This window comes from Watersipora subatra, chromosome 8 (genome assembly GCF_963576615.1).
Source record: "Watersipora subatra chromosome 8, tzWatSuba1.1, whole genome shotgun sequence".
NCBI lineage: Eukaryota > Metazoa > Bryozoa > Gymnolaemata > Cheilostomatida > Watersiporidae > Watersipora > Watersipora subatra.
Window position 1 is genome coordinate 3,924,377 of NC_088715.1, and position 22,394 is coordinate 3,946,770.

The 22,394-nt window shown below is 37.0% G+C and overlaps 3 protein-coding genes and 1 pseudogene across 4 annotated transcripts in view; 1 reads left to right on the forward strand and 3 right to left on the reverse strand.

Annotated features, from left to right (window-relative positions):
- LOC137402235 (uncharacterized) overlaps positions 1 to 1,963 on the forward strand; it is a 41,025-nt gene extending 39,062 nt beyond the window's left edge. Inside the window, exon 18 of the mRNA XM_068088733.1 lies at positions 1,526 to 1,963. Within this exon, the coding sequence (XP_067944834.1) occupies positions 1,526 to 1,597 (72 nt within the window). The 3' untranslated portion in view covers positions 1,598 to 1,963. The remainder of the gene's footprint in view (positions 1 to 1,525) is intronic.
- A 1,191-nt stretch (positions 1,964 to 3,154) lies between these two features.
- On the reverse strand, positions 3,155 to 4,336 carry LOC137402236 (uncharacterized). The gene is made up of 3 exons (XM_068088735.1): positions 3,986 to 4,336; positions 3,706 to 3,942; positions 3,155 to 3,550 (listed from the first exon to the last, which is right to left on the reverse strand). The coding sequence occupies exons 1-3, from the start codon at positions 4,334 to 4,336 to the stop codon at positions 3,155 to 3,157; spliced, it is 984 nt and encodes a 327-aa protein (XP_067944836.1).
- Positions 4,337 to 6,273: 1,937 nt separating this feature from the next.
- Positions 6,274 to 22,394, reverse strand: part of LOC137401878 (transmembrane protein 272-like) — a 31,007-nt gene continuing 14,886 nt past the window's right edge. For both annotated transcript variants that reach the window (XM_068088353.1, XM_068088352.1), the window contains exons 3-5: positions 11,480 to 11,596; positions 10,299 to 10,385; positions 6,274 to 6,670 (exon numbers count right to left, since the gene is read on the reverse strand). In XM_068088353.1, coding sequence (XP_067944454.1) covers positions 6,426 to 6,670; positions 10,299 to 10,385; positions 11,480 to 11,596 — 449 coding nt within the window. In that variant the 3' untranslated portion in view covers positions 6,274 to 6,425. The remainder of the gene's footprint in view (positions 6,671 to 10,298; positions 10,386 to 11,479; positions 11,597 to 22,394) is intronic.
- On the reverse strand, positions 14,384 to 15,684 carry LOC137401821 (uncharacterized protein F54H12.2-like; annotated as a pseudogene).

The window sequence follows — 22,394 nt, forward strand, 5'->3', positions numbered from 1 at the left end:
AGTCTATGGTGTTATATATAACCAGTACCCTGGCAGTCTATGATGTTATATATAACCAGTACCCTGGCAGTCTAGGATGTTATATATAACCAGTACCCTAGCAGTCTATGATGTTATATATAACCAGTACCTTGGCAGTCTATGATGTTATATATAACCAGTACTCTGGCAGTCTATGATGTTATATATAACCAGTACCTTGGCAGTCTATGATGTTATATATAACCAGTACTCTGGCAGTCTATGATGTTATATATAACCAGTACCCTGGCAGTCTATGGTGTTATATATAACCAGTACCTTGGCAGTCTATGATGTTATATATAACCAGTACCCTGGCAGTCTATGATGTTATATATAACCAGTACCTTGGCAGTCTATGATGTTATATATAACCAGTACCTTGGCAGTCTAGGATGTTATATATAACCAGTACCTTGGCAGTCTATGATGTTACATATAACCAGTACCTTGGCAGTCTATGATGTTATATATAACCAGTACTCTGGCAGTCTATGATGTTATATATAACCAGTACCCTGGCAGTCTATGGTGTTATATATAACCAGTACCCTGGCAGTCTATGATGTTATATATAACCAGTACCTTGGCAGTCTATGATGTTATATATAACCAGTACCTTGGCAGTCTCGGATGTTATATATAACCAGTACCTTGGCAGTCTATGATGTTATATATAACCAGTACTCTGGCAGTCTATGATGTTATATATAACCAGTACCCTGGCAGTCTATGGTGTTATATATAACCAGTACCCTGGCAGTCTATGATGTTATATATAACCAGTACCCTGGCAGTCTATGATGTTATATATAACCAGTACCCTGGCAGTCTATGATGTTATATATAACCAGTACCCTGGCAGTCTAGGATGTTATATATAACCAGTACTTTGGCAGTCTATGATGTTATATATAAACAGTACCCTGGCAGTCTAGGATGTTATATATAACCAGTACTCTGGCAGTCTAGGATGTTGTCAGACGTGCTGATATAGTTAGGAAAATAAGCGGGTGCACAAATACTCTAGAATCTGTGAATGTTCAGTGCAGCTCAGCACGCCGAGCTGCTTAACCAAATGCTATGAGTTAAAAACCTGCTTGATGCAATCTTTTTCTAACCTCCATCCGTAAGGACGATCGTGGCTTCTATTATAAAAAATATTACTTAATTAAGTATTTATTATTCTTTTTGTTTTGCTGAATTTAACATGATGTGTTTTCAAAACAACAATTTCTGAACATGCGAAGCAAATATCGAAATGTATTGGCTTCACATTTTGAGGTTTGACTGTATTAAGCAATTAGTTTAATGATAAACCAAGCGACAAATGCAATCAGGTGACAAGTATTTTACAGGTGGCCAGTACGTACTCAAGGTTACCAGTACATAGAAGTGATATTTACGTATTGTTAGCCAATACACATTGGTGACCCATACACGCATGTGACTGGTATACACAGGTGATTTGGTATTCAGTTTTATCTGATAGATTTATTTTTAGTGTCTCCCTATCCAGAACAAGCACAGCCAACGAAATAGGCAAAGAAAGTTGAAAAGGCAGAAGAAGCAGTAAGGAAAGTCTGAAACCATCAGTTGCACGTATAACCTACATTGACAATGCTCGAAGTAGTTAACCGAACTCAGCTAAATACACTTTTAAATAGACAATCTATTGACTGCCTTTTCCTTTCATTGACATACTGTTAACCTCTGACCTAGCATTTAGCCTTATGCTCTTACTTTGCCATTGTAGATCACCTCTATTATCTGCACCTATTCTCTGTTTAATATAATATGACAGCTTAGATAGCAATTGACTTGAGTAACTATTGATGGCCTTTTATCGTATCATATTACAACATTTTGTCTGCATGCATATACTCAGTTGAAGAATAGTGATAACTATGCCAGTCCACTTTGTTTCAATATGGTTGTTTAATAACACATATAATGAAGTCTCTCCTGCTCATCGATGATTGCGCATGAAGTAGATTGTGAAAATACTGGAAACCAATTAGGAATCACTTTATGAAGTTCACTTTACTAAAGGAGCTGGTAGGCATATCGGGACCAGCTTAGTTCTATATTCAACTATCTGTTTGTAATCATTTTCTCTAAAGGTCTGTGTCATAATTAATTGCAAAATTTTTCTCTAGTGAATTTGTTTGTACCGTAAGTCCATATGCTCAAGCCGCGCGGCTTGTCGTTGGGTGCGGCTTCTGATTCAAGGTCATAGGCCGCGGCTAAAGCCAAGTTTTTAAAACTTATGTGAGGCTTAGGGCGGCGTCTCTATAAATGCGGTCTCTGCTCAGTGCCGCGCTATAACCAAAAAATCGCAGTCATTGATACACTTAGGGATTTTGGCGACCTACTCGTTTATTTTCAAGGTCATGTTTATGGAATACTTTAGACTAAAGAAGAATTTATTGCTAATGTTTAATTCACTGCAGTCGTAGGTTGTTAAACCGTTTAATTCTTGACCGGCATCTTTCCATAAACGTGAAGCTCTCTAACAGCGCAATAAAAATCTAGCTGAGACATGGCAAGTAAGTTCTTGACGCAAGGGTTTAGGAATTTTAATTCCTAAAACCCTGAACTTGGAAGTAAAAGAAAATTATTTTCACATATACTGATATAGCCTGTTTTTCTCCTCAAGAGGACGGGGGTATAGCGAAACCCTTATCAACACTCTCGCTTCCGAAGGGGTCAAGGACGACAAAACCTCAGTCATTAGCCGCGGTCTGTGGGCATACGCGGCTTGTTGGAGGATTATTTTTTCTTTCGTGATTCATCTGGTTTTGAGCACAAGCCGAGCGGCTTGAGCATGAGGACTTACTGTATGCGCCTTGCTGGCAAGCAGGGTCAGGGATTTTAGTTGCAGTTATAGCCTTCCTAGTAATTAAACCTTTCGCAAGTTCAGGATAACATAAGAAAGTAGTATGTAGACAGGCGCACCTCTGCGTGTGTTATAAATAGTAGAAATGAATTGTTCCTATTTATTGTTTTAACTTACATCTATATAAAATGCAAAACCAGAATAAACTCATATTTAGGTCTTAAAAATACAGATCTATCTTCGTTTTCAAACTACAAGTGCTGAAGTTCATTTCCATCTCGCTTCCCTCTCCTTTTACTCTTTCTTTTTCCTCACTCCTCCATTTTTTCCCACTCCATCCCGTCTCACTCCATCAATTCTCACTCCATCCCTTCTCACTTTTTTCACTCCATCCCTTCTCACTCTCCTCACTCCATCCCTTCTCACTCTCTTCACTCCATCCCTTCTCACTCTCCTCACTCCATCCCTTCTCACTCCATCCCTTCTCACTCCATCCCTTCTCACTCCATCCCTTCTCACTCCATCCCTTCTCACTCCATCCCTTCTCACTCTCCTCACTCCATCCCTTCTCACTCTCCTCACTCCATCCCTTCTCACTCTCCTCACTCCATCCCTTATCACTCTCCTCACTCCATCCCTTCTCACTCTCCTCCACCCCTTCTCACTCTCCTTACTACATCCCTTCTCACTCTCCTCCACCCCTTCTCACTCTCCTCACTACATCCCTTCTCACTCTCCTCACTCCATCTCTTCTCACTCTCCTCCACCTCTTCTCACTCTCCTCACTCCATCCCTTCTCACTCTCCTCACTCCATACCTTCTCACTCTCCTCCACCCCTTCTCACTCTCCTCACTACATCCCTTCTCACTCTCCTCACTCCATCCCTTCTCACTCTCCTCACTCCATCCCTTCTCACTTTCCTCACTCCATCTCTTCTCACTCTCCTCACTCCATCCCTTCTCACTCTCCTCCGTCCCTTCTCACTCTCCTCACTCCATCCCTTCTCACTCTCCTCACTCCATCCCTTCTCACTCTCCTCACTCCATCCCTTCTCACTCTCCTCACTCCATCCCTTCTCACTCTCCTCCACCCCTTCTCACTCTCCTCACTACATCCCTTCTCACTCTCCTCACTCCATCCCTTCTCACTCTCCTCACTCCATCCCTTCTCACTCCATCCCTTCTCACTTTCCTCACTCCATCTCTTCTCACTCTCCTCACTCCATCCCTTCTCACTCTCCTCCGTCCCTTCTCACTCTCCTCACTCCATCCATTCTCACTCTCCTCACTCCATCCCTTCTCACTCTCCTCACTCCATCCCTTCGCACTCTCTTCACTCCATCCCTTCTCACTTTCCTCACTCCACCCCTTCTCACTCTCTTCACTCCATCCCTTCTCACTCTCCTCACTCCATCCCTCTTCACTCTCCTCACTCCATCCCTTCTCACTCCTCTCTCTCATATGCTTCCTTCTCATTCTTTCTCTTGTATAAAAAGGCTCATTCCAAATTTAGATTCCGAGCTATTTTTAAGGATAGCTAAAGCTAGGATTTCAAACTACATATCTTTTAAAACATGCAGAGAGCATCCTTTATCTTACTGAAGCGGTTCAGTCTATCTAACAAAGAAGTTTTGTTCTCTTGCTAATTGTAGTAGCCTGTGTTCTCTTGCTAATTGTAGTAGCCTGTGCTACTCGCTAATTGTAGTAGCCTGTGCTACTCGGTAGCTAAACAAGTAGGTTGACCTCCTGTCTGCCATAAAGAGTAGCATTGAAGCAGTGCTGGGTGGTTTAACTGGGTGCCCAGGTCAATCGGCTAGAACATTTTACCAATAATCGTGGTAACAGTTGGGAAGCTGAGTTATCTCTATAAACTGTTCTCATATTATTTTCCATATAATTTTTCTCTGCTGAAAGCTATCATTACTCAAAAGATAAGAGCGCTTACCAACTCAGAGCCAATTAAATAGCGTAAAACCTCTATTTGAACTTTATAGCTCTTTATTTTTCAACCCTTCCCATATAATAGCGGCCAAATAGAGGTGGCTGTCAAATATAAATGGCGATCAAATAGAGGTGGCGGTCAATAGAGGTGACGATCAAATAAAGGTGGCAGTCGAGTAAAGATGACATTTGATTAGAGGTTTTACGGTGGTAGCTACTTGCTATTAGTTGTCTGCTAGTTGTGCTACCCGGCGTTGCGCGGGTGTTAAAAATCAGCTTATAAACATTGAGAGTTGCCTGTCACTTGCTATTATCCTGGTACATTGCCAATGGATAATTTGAGTAAGCTTACTAATAAGAGCAAAGTTATGCCATGGCTTTGCGTCATGACGGATGGCGTTAGGTATTTGCTCCCATATACCGACATATATCCCCTAATGAACCATCAAGCTCGTATGGCTGAATTGGTAAAGCATCGGACTAGCGAAACGGAGCTTCCGCGATCAATTATTCTGCGATACAGTTTCTTTATTCCAAGATTTTAATAGCTATAGCTGGAACTGCACATAAACTTTGAGAAATATTTATTATATATAGATTTAACTTGGCTTTATTTTAAACACTTGCCATTAGCTGTCTATTTAACATGACATCATTGTAGCTACTTGCCATTGGCTGCCTATTTAACATGACATCATTGTAGCTACTTGCCATTAGCTGTCTATTTAACAAGACATTGTAGCTACTTGGTATTAGTTGTCAATTTAACATGACTTCATTATAGCTACTTGCCATTAGTTGTCTATTTACCATGACTTCATTGTAGACACTTGCCATTAGCTGTCTATTTAACATGACTTCATTGTGGTCACTCTCCATCAATTGTCTATTAACCGTGATTTGGCTGTAGACACTTGCCGTTGGCTGTCTATTAAACATGACATTATTTTAGCCACATGCCATCAGCCGTCTATTATATGTCACATAGTTTCAGCCACTTGCCATTAGATCGATATTAATCGTGACATCATTGTAGCCACTTGCCATTATCTGTCTATCAAACATGCCATCGTTGTGTTCCCTTTCATTAGCTATTTAGACATGACATCATTAAGGTCACTCACCGTAACCACTAGCCATTGTTTGGCTATTTTTTTACTGCAAATGCTTGGGCAGCATGAGTTTAGTTGATTTGACAGAATAGCCTTTCCTGTCACCACCAGGAGCATGTTTTGAGAAATTAATCCCAAACCATTGGTCAGGTGCTCTAAGCTACAGCAGCTCAATGCAAGTTGAGCTCACATAACTGCATTGAGCTGAACTCAATGTTACTAAACTTATCGCACTGGTGATATGAAGTATATAAAACTGCATCCTAGCTGGCACTTCAGTGACTTGATATGTGCTTGCAAAAAGCAAGGTAAAACCTTGGTGATAGTTGCAGTGATGAGTGCACTAAAAACTAATTGTGACATCATTATTATGACAAATTTATAAATAGAGAGATGTGTGACAAGAGGTCTAAACACTAAGAATAAACTGGTAAAAACTATATAAACATTATAAAACCAATAATCAATCAATGATTGTCACTAAATAGGAAGCTAATAAACTTATGATTAATTTACTCCGAATCACTTGACTTGATGCAATAATAGGCAAAACCGAGCATGCAACAAAAGAAGGTGCCAAAGAGGAAGACAACTCCGAGCAGAATCCACTTGACCATAATGTCCCAGTAGGTGAACTCGTAAACCAGTTTGGGGCAATAGAAAGACGCATCGTAATCGGCAAAGTAATCATTAGTGCTGAAGCAGTTAGGTGTCACTTTGTCCTCACAGTTCACCATACGAGTCACCCAAACTGTGCCTAGGGAGTAGCAATAATCAACTGTTTATGTACTTGGGCGTGCGTTTATACCGAAAGAAGTAAAAAGGGGACAGGTTGGAGGTAGACGAAGCAAGAAGGGAACAGGGTGTAGGCCAGGGGTCTGACAAACTACTGACAAACAACAACACTAATACAGGTAGTACACCTTATAATAATTTATGCGCCAATAAAACGGCCAAAACTATTTTTTTGTTCTTTGCAAAAGTAATTTTGTTTTCTCAGCAGTTAAATCATTATACATGCCACACCATTTCGTTTTATGTTGTAAACAAGGTACAAAAGCATTAAAAGCTAAACAAAAAAGTTACATGTAGTATTTATTTTAATTAAAAATATCAAAGGGGGTTTGTGGCTCCCACTGCGTTCTTTCCTGCGAAAAACGGGTCCAAATGGCTCTTTGAATGGAAAAGGTTGGAAAAGCTCGTCCCCTTCCAGACGAAGCTAGAAGGGGCCAGGGTGTAGGCGGACAAAGCTAGAAAAAGACAATGTGTAGGTAGATGAAGCTAGAAGGGAACAGAGTGTCAGTACAGGTGGTGAAACAGATGTGCAGCTTGCCTAATTACCATGACCAGCCTCTCTTCTTATTTCCTTTGCATCACATTTACTTACTTTCTACTACCCAATTTCGAAGATTTTTAAAAAATTGGACCTTAAGATGTTTGCTAACGTTTATCTATAACTTGTCACTTCAATTTTCTTTTTATTTTGTCACCACTATCTTTCTGGAATCCATGATATTAAAATCATAAACTAGATGATATTAATCACTGGGTAATATCACTTGAATTGCATACACTGTAAAACCTCTAATTGAACACCACCTTTATTTGAACGCTACCTCCACTTGACCACCAATTTGACATTCTTTGATCTTTACAAACCCATAATAGCGAGTGATTAGTAGAAAAGTGTCCACAACATCGAACTAATAATGACTCGGTAATATCATTAACAAGTAATTATTTCATTGTCCATCTCCAAAGCATTTTTTTTCATTAACATTTTGAAAGCAACACCATAAAAATAATTTATAACTTGATAATTCGATGTACCTGAGAAACGGTTTACATCTACGACGGTATATGAGTGACTAGTTTTAGGCTAAATGTTGTGTTTAATACACATGCGACTAAAGGTTTATCATTATTTGTGCGAAATACAATTTGTAAAAGTGTTGCTCTGTCAAAAAAAAATTTTTGTGCGCGGATATCGACTAGTTCCGCAGTGCAGAAAAAAGGTTGAAGTCAGAAGACATTGTGGAAGATATTGAACAAGAAGATTTTCATCCCATCGAAAGCAACAATCAGAACGCAACTGGGCCGAGCAAACGATGCAAATATTTTTGTTTCAAAAATGTTAATTTTTGTTTCTGCATGTAATATAAGTATGGTTCATTAATGTGACTTGTTATTTGATATATATATATATATATATTTGTAGCATTTGATAGATTATCATTATATAACTTATAAATATATAGATTTATAGCATGTTATTTAATAGCATCATTGAGGTAATCTGATCTTACGATGGATGCTCGTAACTTCTCTTCTATTGCTCGTAAAAAGTCAGTTTTGGCTGCAAACTGTAGCAAACATACCAATGAGTGCAATGAGCTTTTGCACAACATTGTTAAGTAAAAATATAAAATGAAAACATGCCTTCTAATTTAAAATGAAATAAAAAAATTGAAAGCTTCAACCAATTGCAAAGCAGGACACAGGCTATGATATCATAAAAGGTTAATTGCAAGCAGTGGATACTAACTGGTAAAGATATTTCTCAGCTTCCCCATGCATATTTATTTAGAGGTCTTTAACGAGTTAGAGGTAAATTGGCAGATTTATTGCAGCCAAAAGGTTTAATGTCACTCCACCCGAAGGAGAGGGTAAAATATAAGTTACATTTGTTTCACTCATAAAAGGACTAAACATATCTTTCCGGAATTCTGATGAGCCATTTGAAAAATACAACGCCAGCCTTTATTGAAATGCCACCTCTATTTGACCATCACTATAGAGAAAAGGATGCAAAATAGAGCGCCATAGCATTCAAATAGAGGTTTAATGGTATATGTATCAATTTAGGAGACTGCAACATTTTGAAAACTTCTGACATTGTATGCTAGCAATACTTTGGATTTTGAGTCAACTACTAAAATATTACATCATGAAAGTTACACATGAAGGTTTGACAATACAGCAATCATTCACTTATTCACTTCTACACGATAAGTGAAAATCAAAACAATAGAAACTAGTGTTTTAAGTACATGTAGCAGCCAAATCTTAACACCAGAACACTTCAACTGCTTTATAAACATATCGTATTTATTTCCTATGTAATAACAATAATATAATAGGATAATAATATAATAGGTAAATTGAAGTTATCTTAGGACTTTCAGTTTATAATTCAACTTCAGTCCCAGTTGAAACCAGAGAATGCACTTACGGAGTACGGGTATAGTTTGCACTTCATTTGGTCTGAATATTCGTACTTGTAATTAACTGGGTTCATTGTAAGAAGGAAATCACATTTGTAAATGTATGCTATGTATTTACAGTAGACGCTCCTATAACGTAAATTCCAGGTAACGTAGAAAGTTTATGCGAAGTTTTTGCTTCCTACTGCGTAAAAATTCCATATAACGAAAGTATCAAGTCGGCGAGATCTCTAATTTGATTTGAATGGTAGCCTATTTCGCCGGACTTGCGAAAGAAAAACCGTCGTGCATATAGCGTTATATATACATATATATATATATATGAGAGTAAGATATATATATATATATCTATATATATATACAACTTTCAAGACAGATAGATCTGATCAGATAGATCATCAGATGTGTCGACAAAACAGAGAATAGGCAGCTGCGCAATGGCTCATAAATACAAAGGCGATCGATTGGTGCAGGTGTTACTGTGTTGGTCTACTAATCTGAATGTGATGAGTTGGAGCATCGTCGAAAGTTCTCTTTTATCCTAACCTTGACCGTGGTTACAGATAGACGGTGAACAGGTAGTACCGCTCCTTTTATAGTAAAAATGTTTCATTGTTCCTTTATTGCAGACGTATAAAATACTTATTATTGCAGAATTGACTTTGCTGCTTAGAAAAAAAAGCAAATCACTGTAAATGAATGTCAAAGATGTGCGCTCCCTATCAACTTATTGTAAAAATCACCACAATCATGGTCTATAAAAATAGTGAGATTGGTCAAAAAAAGGAGGAAAGTTGTTGAGGCAAACCAAAATACTGCAGTTACGGTACAGCCCACAAATAAAAAGAGCTGAGTCATATTTTTCCCTTTTTCATGGCCAAAGAGGAACGGATTAGCCCATTTATATGTATTTTACTGTTCTTACAACATAAAATCCCTATAACTTAAATGTTCCTGGAATAAATTATTTACGTTGTAGGAGCGCATACTGTACATGTATTTCAATTTTTTAATGTTTTTTATTTACATTTTTTTACAAACATTTATTAACTGTGAATTAATGACACCGCAAAACGTTCGCTGCGACGTAGCAAGAGACTACTGCATGCGAATTTGAACTTGCCTTGATATTATACAGCGCAGTATATCAGCACTACTCACCAGCTATAAGCCAGGCAAGTAAAAAGACCCCATTAATAGAGTTGCAGCAAACGCCAATAGGTAGACTATCATCATCATCATCAGAGCCTACAAGTGTATAGAATAAGTGTATAGAATAAGTGTATAGAATAAGTGTATAGTATAAGTGTATAGAATAAGTGTATAGTATAAGTGTATAGAATAAGTGTATAGAATAAGTGTATAGAATAAGTGTATAGAATAAGTGTATAGAATAAGTGTATAGAATAAGTAAACGTATACCGTAAGTCCTTATGCACAAGCCACGCGGCTTGTGGTTGGGTGTGGCTTCTGGTTCAAGGTCATAGGCCGCGGCTAAAGCCAAGTTTTTAAAACTTACGTGGGACTCAGGGCGGCTTCTCGATAAATGCGGTCTCTGTTCAGTTCCGAGCTATAACCATATCATCGCAGTCATTATACACTTTTATGTACGGGGTTTTTGCGATCTACTCATTCATTTTCAAGGTCATGTTTATGGAATACTTTAGACTAAAGAAGAATTTATCACTCATGTTTAACCCACCACAGTCATAGGTTATTAACACCTTTTCATTCTTGACCGGCATGTTTCCATAAACGTGAAGCCCTCTAACAGCGCAATAAAAATCTAGCTGAGACATGGCAAGGAAGTTCTTGATGCAAGGGTTTAAGAATTTTAATTCGAACTTGGAAGTAAAAGAAAATTCTTTTCACATGTACTGATGTAGCCTGTTTTCTTATTCAAGAGGACGGGGGTATAGTGAAACCCGTCTCAACACTCTCACTCCCGAAGGGGTCAAGGACGGCAAAACCTCAGCCATTAGCCACGGTCTGTGGGCATACGCGGCTTGTTGGAGGATTATTTTTTCTTTCGTGAGTCATCTGTTTTTGAGCACAAGCCGCGCGGCTTGAGCATGAGGACTTACGGTATAACTGTATAGTACAGGTGTATAGTATAAGTACATGTATATAACTGTATAGTACAAGTGTATAGTATAAATGTATAGTACAAGTACACATATATAAGTGTATAGTATAAGTGTATAATATAAGCACACATGGCTTAAGTTCACTAAGTTATACATATTCAAACTAATCATCATTGGTTTAGATTTAGGAAGAAACTAAACTGACAATAATACCTACTCAGACTTGTACTCAGACTTGTTTCACCCCAAACTCACTTCTTGCAGCGGTAGTTCCTCCACCACAGAAGCTGCAGAGAGCGATAAACACACCGGAGACAATGAGGTAGATGGGCAGGTACTTCTCAGCTGGGCAGTCATGCACGTACTTGGCACCTTCAAGTTAAACAAACATCAAAACTTGGCTTTTTACCAATTGGTAGGAGAGCAAAAGTATGTCAGACATATACCTATCATGATATAACTAGTTCCTCTACTCATTCATTTTTTTCATACTTTGTTTCAAGGTCACAGCCTTAGGCCCAGCCTCCTAGCTCCAATGAGTATTTTTTATAAATTAAGGCTAGCTTGAGAGGATTGTAACGAGTCCATACAAAGTGGCAGCCGTCTTCCGCTGACTCCCCGCCTTCCTCAGACCGCTCATTCTACCAAATTCTTACAACTTCCTCTCCATACCCCATCTGTAGCATTTCTAAAGATTTTGATTGTGTTCTTTCTAGTTTCACCAAAAAACCTGACAACTATTGCAAATGCATTATGGAAAACTTCCATAATTGTAAAGATTCAGGAAAAGCCTGAGGCTGGTTTCAAAGCTTCTTAAAAATGACTAAATTTTGATATAAACATAACTAAACAATGTAATTAGTCTGTAAACGAAATTATAGCAGCAGTGTTGGAACCTTTTCATCACATTTGGTACACGCAAAAAAACTAACAGCAATAATAATATAATAATAATAACCAGGTAATAACAACAAAAACATTTTAATAAGTTGAACAGGCGTTTATTAATGCCAGTCTACAGACCAAAAAATTCATCTTTCATTAAGCCAATGGGTCGACAACACATTAGCATGCGTTGTCGATACGTTTTTTCAAAACAAACATATTTGTCTATATCAGTAAAGGTAAAACCAATGCACCAGTGATTGACTAAAATGGCTCATAGTGCGATTTTCGTTCAATTTATTTCCCATTCCAAGCTAATTGTGGACAAAAACTTGGATTTCAAACAATGACAGCTTTATATAAACCACTACTTATATAATGACAAAGATATTTTTTGCTAGTAATAGATATATGAAAACCTTTAGTATAAATCGGAACTATTTGCAAAACATTTCAAATAATTCATTCAAAAATTAAATCTTATAGTATCTTTTTTATAGTTTACGTTAGTAGTATAGGAAGGCATTTTTCGACCTGCTTACAATTAAATTTATATAACGCTTTTGAATATGCTTACAATGCAATTATATAGTTGTTTTCGTTCTGCTTACATTAATTTCAGGCGCGTAGCTCAAGCGCCTACCCGCCACTGTTTATAAAGCTTTGAATATGCTTACAATGTAATTATATAGTTGTTTTCGCTCTGCTTACATTAATTTCATGAGCGCAGCTCATCCGAGCACCACCCACTGTTAACGCGTAATTATCGTGCATATTTTACGTCCTTATGCTAGCCTAATTACAATGCGAATAGTCTTTTTAAATCTGCTTACCTTGTACCTGCTAATCTGGTACATCAAACGCGTAGCCTTAAGCCATGACTTTAAACCGGTTCACATTATTTCCATAGGTAATAATGTCAGACTAATCCCCTTCATCTTTCTAACGTTCAACTATTGCCGATACACAATTTCCATCGCACTCATTTGTCAAGTTTTCCGTTTAATTAGCCTGACCTCAGATAACTATTAGACTACGCTTCTGGTTCACATTATTACCATACTCATTTGTCAAGTTTTCCGTTTAATTAGACTGACCTCAGATAACTATCAGACTTGTGGTTTTGCAAATGTGAATCCGAATCAGATTTAAACATTTGAGAATTCATACTTGTCATCATTCTGCCCGTCACGATGGCTTCTAACTCACCTAATTCAAACGATAAATCGGAGTCTTTCTCACCTAAATCTATCGATACATCGGACAAAACATTTAAGATGAAGGGGGTACAGACCCTTCGTGCAGAACAATTTTATCCTCTCAATGTACCGAAGAAACCCGTTGCTATGGTAAGACCGAGCCTAAAACTGCTACCTCCTTTAGGACCTCTAGGAAGAGGTGAACGATTTCTCAGGCGTACACAGTGAGTATATTCGTTTTTTATTTCTTGTCAATTTTTGGTTTTTTGTATATTCCTATATGGATTACTTATCATTAGGCTATAAGCAAACATTATCCTTTTTAGCGAAGTACCAGAGAACAGTATCATATATCCGGATCATTCGCTTTATGATCATTATGTCAACAAACATAGAAACCTTTACAGGTATGTATAACTTTATCTTTGAATTGATACATACACATGATTTTCTTGATTAAATTTGTTTATTTAAACGTGATAAAATAAAAGAACATGAATAAAATTGATAACTAAAAATAAAACAGATCATGATAAAACTGAACTTATCTGTGATAACACAAATGGAAAATCGATAATCTTTAAGGAATTCACATCAGCACTGGGTACATCTCGATATTTATTCTTGATATAATTGAATATTACAGCATCGTTTTCAAATAAGTCATTCTCGTTATTTAGCATATGCACAATATGGTCTAGTGTATAACCTCTGGCTATATGTGTCAGAAAAAATATCACGTATTCTCCGCACACAGTACTCATTGGAGATTGTAATTGTATGTCGTTATGATGGAAATCGATGCAGTTATCCAAGACATCTCCTATTTCGGGTAAACTGGCTGGCGTTCTTCCAAAACTGTCAAAGTAAATTCCTCTACCGTCTTTGGTCTTTACGACACACACCCAATGCTCACCTCTGTGATTATGAGGCTTGGTATTGATCACCAATGAGCATGGAAACTTTAGAGCTGACATCGGTATCAGATCTAATGGAAACACTCCCAAAAAGTTCATTTCGTTTACGTTTGGGTCAGATCTAAGTATTGCGTATAGTTGTTTGCTATCCATGATCTTCAACTAAAGAAATTTGGTAGCACTGCTCTGTTCTTGTCAATCTTTATAGTTGCATCAAACTCTGCGTATACGATCACGTTTACTGGTACGTCTAAGCCACTGTTGAATTTTGCTTCAAATCTTATGTTACCTTTCTTTAATACATTGAAAGATCCATCGTCATCCAATGAAGGTGTAAGATCAAAGGCTAGTAGCGAATAACCATGCGCGTATTCTGTTCTATCAATTCCAATACCTACATCTTTGAAAGCTTTTCCTGTACCCTCTATTAACGAGAAGTAACTTCTAAGAAACTGATCGTTTGAAAAGTCGGTAAAGAATGGCTTTTGAGGGACCATTTTTCCATCGACTAGCAAACTGCAGTATTTCAAATTCTTATGTTTAAAATTGAATGGGTTGTATTCAAAGTTTCCTTCAAAACTGCGTGCATCCACCATACCTATGACTATTCTCTTTGGCAAGATACCGTTAAACAGATTCTCTTCATTACATGACAGAGAGCCTGATGGTATGTTGAACGACTTCATGGTAACTCTTCGAATAGGATACAAAGCTGGCTTCAGCTCTTTCTCTAACATTTCATCTGTATGCCATCATTTATTTTGACTTTTCTTACAAAAAAAGATGCATTAATTATCTTGAGTTTGAAGCCTGAAGCACCGCCTGACATAAGGATTAGTTTATCCGAGTTTTTGATTAAAGTAAGTTTCAGATCTACTCCGTTTAACAAATATCTATTCTGAAAAAATATGTCCGAGTGAATTTTTCCAATCAACTGAACTGTTTTACTTTTCTCTGTTAACCTTTTTCTCTCAACAAATCCTTTATTACTATCATTACGAGCCTCCATTGCATTAGCCGTATCTTTCGCAAACATTGACATGGTAAGTTGTGATTGCTTTGATTCGTCACTATATGAAAGTAATGTTTCAATCATGGCTCTGTAGTGGTAGAGGTTTGAGGAATCTGTGATTATAACATCATTTAAGCTGACATCTATTTGTTGAAATAATGTCTGTCCTATCAAATTGATAGGAGCTACTTCTGCGTCATCATCGATATTGCTTCCATCAGCTTTTGTTATTTTGACTTCTAAGTGAAGATAGCTTGATTTTAGGTCCATATAATAATTTGAATCTCCAGAAACAAAAAACTTGATAGGAGAATCATCTTGTACACTAGAAGTAGGTATATGCTCAACATGCATTCCTTCTTCTATGGACGCTTGGGTGGGATGATTGGAGAACAGTTCTAGCTCCGAATTGGAGGCCAAGCAGCTATTTTCAAATGTATAAGACATTGTTAGACAGACGAAAAAGATATGTTATGTGTACCGATAACATTGATACACTGAAACATTAATAAAAGTCTTAACATTTTATAGTATTGTCAATTCTGTCAGAGGTTATATGAATAACGATGATTGGCTTTAAGAAAAAATATCTCTTTTCGATAATCGTGGCCTTTTACGCTTGCTTGTTGATCTCTTTGCACCACTACTTGGTCGTTTCCTCTTTTTGGTCTTAGGAATAGTTGATAATAGATAACTAGCAGATTTATCTAGTAGCTTGTTTCCAGCGTTTTGGGCATTCATTCTGATCGAATGTTTTAAGTTTTTGCCTTCGAGTCCATCTTTTGCTACGTTTATTCCAGTTTCAATAGCTGTTTTTGCGAGTCCTTTAGCCCCTTGCTTCAATGCTGGTAGTAAACTTTGCATCATCCCAGCGAATATGTTTCCTAAACCATGACCTTTTTGATATCTTGAACCTATGTAAATCGGTACATCGCTACCTCTACCAGTTTGATTGTACATTTCACTGTATTGTTTTGCTACGGTTGCGACATTGAGAGGTGTTATCGACATTTTTGTTATCTGTTCAGTTGATCAGTTCGCCTAGTCTAGTGTACACACTGTACGTCCATAGAGAAATGGAACGATTTCTCCAAAGTCTGTGCATATATAGATTGAAATAGTCTTGACATTGTTTTGAGAGATAGGAACATATTGTACATTTTTAAACTCTGTACATTGAATATTCCAATGTCTTCCTGTTACAGGAACCGCCCTGAGTAAGGGTGCTTCTACATCTCCTATGGAGGTATACCTAGCGATATTACAGTAAACGAGGAGATTAAAAATAGTATCAACTTTTATGGGTTCTGCACCTTGTAAAATGAATTCCGTAGAGAGGCTTCCCGAAACAGCATTTGACTCTGTATCAACTGTATCAGGAATGGATGCAGCCAAAGAAACTACATTTGAAATTTGTCCATTGTTCGGACAGAGATTTGATAGGTGTTTCAGGTAATCATTGACTTTTTTGGTGGGACATCCGAGTATATGCTCCAAATTTTCACCGAACTCAAATGACAAATCTTCGATATCGGTCAGTCTTATTTCACATAGTCTCCTGACTTCATTAAATTGAAACGAAATAGAGTTGGAAGTATCTTCATCACAGTGTTTTTTGATTTTATCATTCAAGTGCTCTAAATGTTTTTGAGGAGATGTATAATATCCATCATCTACTTTCATTTCTGTAACGATTTTGTTCTTTGTAATTGAAAAATGTGCTTTTGTTACGTTGTACCACGATTTGGCAAATTGAATTTCTGTAAGACCAACTTCCCATCTACCATTTGATAGGTTAAGCGTTTGAGGTAGCTGAACTGAAAACCTAGCTAATGTATTGTTTGGAAAATTATCCATTGAAGCGTTAGAAGGTACCACGACTCTCATTTTTACTCAAATGAAAAGTGGTAAAGATTGCACTAGTTTTTATAATTAGATATTATATCTCTCTTATCTATATACGAGTTGAAACTGGGAGGATATCCCAACCATTTCACAAGAAGTTGTGTTTTACCATTTACTTTTCTCTGTCCCAAAATCGATTCAATCTTATAAGTATTGTTTTGTTTTTCTACTTTTTGTAGCTCTGGTTCATACCACGTTCCTTCCAATAGATTCCCTGAGCTATCTTTGAGAGAATATACTGGAGGATTTGTAATACGACAATCAGCAATAGTAAATATCTCTTCACTCCATTTAGGTAAGTATCCTTTTGAAAATGTTGTGCTATATTTTGAAATTCTCACTGTATCACCTATTGAATATCTAAAACGTATCTCGGGTGGCTTAGGTGTGTCTGGGTTATATATTTTATGCCATATCATCTCACTATTTGCTTCAGAAACTTTATTAGGTGGTAATCCAATCGTAGAATGAAATGATTCGTTGTAAGATGAAACAAGATCTTCTAGTATATCTATATATCTGTATGAATTAGTGTGTGTGAAATATCTAAACAGTTTAGATTTGATAGTTCTTTGCAATCTTTCGATTAACGAAGCTTTGATTTCTTGGTTATTCGTGGTATAGTGGTGTATTTTGAACTTTTTTGTAACTCGCTTGAAATGTGCATTAAAAAATTCACCACCTTTATCTGTGTTTATTTGAGCTGGTGCGATAGTCTCTAGAATCATTTGCTCAAAAGCTCGAGCAACTTCCTGACCCGATTTTGATTTTAGTGGTTTAACAGCTGCCTGTCTCGTGAAAACGTCAATTCTCAATAACATATATTTAAAACCATTGTTATATTTTTGTAACTTTGATAAATCACCCAAGTCTAGTTGCCATAGACTATTAATTCCAGACACCACAAACTGTCTTCTTTTAAATTTCCTTTTCACAGGTTTGTGTAAAGTGTAGGTATCAGATTGATTTAACCAATCTTCTATCAGATTTGGAGCTACTTTTGATTTTAGAAGTTTTGCAAGTCTAGCTTTCCCTGTGTAACCAGCCGGGCTTTTAACGTTATAATAGGTCTTTTCTAAATATCGTTTTTGTTGGTTTTTTCTACTCTTCATTTTCATGAATCGAAGGGTTCCCAGTCATCAATATCCTTCTTTCTTCCTCGAGTTTTAGGTTTCATCTGTGAGCTTTTTAGAGTGGGAGATGATTTTATATTTCTTTTTTTCGGTTGCCTTTTAGCGTAAGGTGAAGTACTCTCTGACAGAAGACCAGCGAATACTCCCCATCCCTTTGGTCTCACAAATTTTGTATGAGGATTCACTGCCTTGTCAAGAAGGTTAGAAATATTACTTCCAGGAATTTCCTCTCCTCGTATCAATACTTCTCCTGTATTAGTATACTTTACATCATCTTTCAACGTTCCTAAAAGTTGTTTCGCTTTTGGTTTGTATCGATGATCAATTCCAGCATAGACATCATAAGGCGTTTTCGTTGATTGTTCTTCTTTTGCTTGTAGGTCATTTGCTGACTCAGCATTGTCAACTTGTATATCTTTCTGAGGTGGATCGGTAATTCGCGTGGAATCTATATGTTGTTGTTGGTTAGTATTATATTTCTGTTGATCTAAATTTCTCCTCGGAATGTTTCTTGTCTGTGTATTTTGAAATTCTGTTAGAGCCTGGTTGTATTCTGACACCTTTTCGGATTCAGTCAAATACGGGTTATTAACTATAGCTAACATCATTGCATCTATGTGTTTTAGCTCTCTCTTCTCAATAGGTTCGAGTCTAGACTTAAAGTGAGGCGATGACAATAGCTGATCTATATTGGTAGAATCTATTAACAGAAACTTCTTAGCTTCAGAGCTCATTTTCTTTTCTTCTTTATAGCGCTAGTGATAACTGGTATTAAAGAGCCAATTAGTGGAGCTAGTAGACTTGTAAGAAATCCTCCTTTCTGTATAAGTTCGCGTTTCGATTTTTGTGTCGTAGATTTTTTAGCAATTGCTCTTATATTCGTTTTATATTTTGCTAGTCTCTTCTTATCTTTAGGCAATAATTTTACTCTACCCTGCAATACGTTATGACAAATGTCTGAAATACAACTGATGAGTTCTGGTTTGGCGGATTTGAGTACTGAACGGGTAGTGTGTTTATCACAATTTGACAAGAGTTGTAGCATTGGCATATGCTTCTTAACCCTTTTAGTCATGATCCGTACTGCTTAATGAATAACGTTCAAATGGTAGCCTCGTAGATTTTGAGATATAAATATAGGTATCATTGTTTGGAAATATCGACGTTCTTAATCTCAAGGAATCTGGAGTGTCTTGTTTTAAATCAATTAGTAGATAACCATATGGCATTGAGGTAGCGTCTCTAAATGAGTCTATCATAAATTTAGACTGTCCTTTTCCATACATTTGCCTAGCCAAAAATGATACTTGATTCACATCACGAGGGTTTCGAAATAATATTAAATAGCTTGAATTGAGATTCATTGTTCGAACGTGTTGATTTTTATGAAATAAGTTCTGTGTCAGAAACACTACACTCATGTTTCTATGGTGTACGTATTTAGTAAATATCTCAGACATATCTTGGTTGACTTGCTCCATCATATCGTCGTAAATGATCAGTTTTCTAATTGATTTATCAAGTTCATTCACATCAATCATTCCTTCGTGAAACGTAACGTTTGTAAATGTATCGTAGAGGGGTTGATATTCCTTATAGCATAGGTAAATTTTTTCAGGTGGAGGATCTATCATTTGCTCTCTGCTGGCTAACAACTCAGCAATCCATACCGATTTGCCAGCTTGACTAGGCCCCGCTACTATAGCAGAAAATGGATGGATCAACGGAAGTGTCATGATAACGAATAAACTAAAGATGGTCAGTAGCTGACATATATAATGCACAAACTGCACAGATCGTGAATGACGCTATTAAAACAAACGTTACAGCATTAGTATGATTGGATGATGATTTTAGATGCATCTGGATCCTGTCTATGAAAGGATCTATTTTGTTAATTTTTCCTGTTGATGCGTATAATTCGCACAACCTTACTATAAAATAAAGAATTGCTAGAAGATTTCCTTCTGATGATTTTGACTCTATTAGTTGTCTGGATACTATATCTGCTAGCTCAGCATAGTCCTTTCTTAGTGATAATATAGCAAGTTGTTTAATTTTATTTTTCTGTTCATTGTTTATCAGCTGTAGCAAGATATTGAGCGTATTCAGTGATCTATCAATGCGTTTGTCATGACAATGAACATCTCCTCCATTGAGTTTGGACCAAACAAAGAAATATAAATGATCAGTTATCGATTTTGTTATTTCTTTAGCAAGAGCCATGGTTTACACGAGTGGATAGCAAGAGAAGAAATAAATAAAACTTACAAATACTTTACATTATATACACACAAACATGCACAAATTATACAAATAATCCTATAAATGGGTAGGAAAGGTCGTTACTCCATTTACGGCTACTTTCCTCTTTCCATATAGATAGTTTAGACCCTTTCTCTTTTGAATGTATGTAAATATTTTAGGTCCTTTTATACGAAAGCCACGATTTGTCCCTGTTGATATCTCCTGATTAATGAGAACATCCCTATAATCCTTGGATGTCAGCGCATTATGTCTCTTTGATATCCCTTTCGAACTATGTTTACTTTCGTCTCCTATGCAGTAGTAGCATTTGCTACACAAAGCTATCACTCCATCACCTCTCCATTCAGTGTGAAATTTACCAACAGTACGTGAGTCATATTTGGCAACCGTCTTGCAACAATCTCGAGCCATCCATTTCATACCGCTAAACATACAATCAAAAAATGATTGTTTATGTAAGGGACAGTATTCAACAGCAAACCACTTATCGTAATCACACATAAACTGTCTCCTTTTCTCTGGAGGAACAGCTACGAATAGATTTGGCTCCGAGAGTGAGAGGTACATTGAGTCTGTGTCACATTGAATTAGTGAGAATTTGTCGAATGGAATGAAAACCAACAAGAAATCAAAATAGAATTTCAACAACAACAATTTAGCGTATTCCAACACAAAGAAACCTATCTGAATTGGAATGTCAAGCCTGATTGATTGTTTTGCGTGTTGAACCTCAGTCACGCCATTCATCTCTTCCATTTGTCTGAAACCTTTCTCATTCACTATAGATGCTGCTGTCGTTTCTGTCAATTGATAGAACGATATATCAGTATGCTTCTCCTTGTTGACTAATGTCCTCCCGTAGGCAGAGTTTCCTACAATACAAATAGTATATGTAGATCGACTAAATTATTTGTGCATAGTTTGTGTAAGAGACTAATCTAATAAGCTTACCCATTAGTTTGCATGAATCTGAGATGATTTTCTTTTTAGGATCAAGGTCACCCGCGCGTCTGGCTGCCATGACTTCCTGTCCGAATTCAGTGAAACATTTCTTTGGAGTATATTGGACTACCTGGTGAACTGATGTAACTTCTAATCCATGATGCAGGTACCATTTCAGAAGTGGAGTAGCAAAGAGCATTTTCTTTCCGTAATAACTGTTGAGTAAAGTTTTGGTAGGGTTTTTGAGTAATCCATTTTTAGCTGCAAATTTTTTCATGTGTTCACTCAAGTCATCTCTTGACATAAAAGCGTGTTTGCATACTGGTTGATATTCAGAAAAAATTGTTTTCAGGTGCTCAGGTGTTCTGATGTCGCATTCAACCATTCCAAATAATTGACCGCTTTTCACTTCTGCAATGATTTGTTTCTCAGTCAACTGTGGTCTGTTATCAACGATGAAAGGTCGAGTTTCGCAAAACTTTTTCAGCTCAGCATCATTCTTTTTCATTTCTAGGAATTCACACTCCCATATATGGTGTACAGTGTATCCAAGCATCTTCAGATAATTCAAATTTTGGTAAGTGAACAACTGATTTTGTAAATCTTTCATCTTGTCCCCGTGTTTACCTTTTGGTGAATGTTTACACATGTGTGAGTGGAAATAACATCCTGATAGCTGCATTACGTGTTCTTCATTACCTCTACGAGCGTATCCGTCAACAGGCAATTGTCTACCCCCACACCTTTTCTCTAACCCGTTGAACATGTGCTGACATTCTAGTTTCAAAGTTCTTTCCATATGCAGTATCCACTCTGTTGCAAGCTGACCGTGTTTGTTCTTCTTTTCGATTTTGAAATCATTGCATTTTCGTCTTCTGACATATGCTCCTGTTGGCATTTCACGCATCA

Excerpts from the sequence above, each read along its gene's own strand:
- LOC137402236 (XM_068088735.1), bottom strand. The coding sequence starts at position 4,336 with ATGAGAAGGAAGCATATGAGAGAGAGGAGTGAGAAGGGATGGAGTGAG. Across the intron at positions 3,943-3,985 it reads GAAGGGATGGAGTGAGGAGA|AGTGAGAAGGGATGGAGTGA; the intron begins GTGAGAAGGGAT and ends GGGGTGGAGGAG. Across the intron at positions 3,551-3,705 it reads GAAGGGATGTAGTGAGGAGA|AGTGAGAAGGGATGTAGTAA; the intron begins GTGAGAAGGGGT and ends GGGGTGGAGGAG.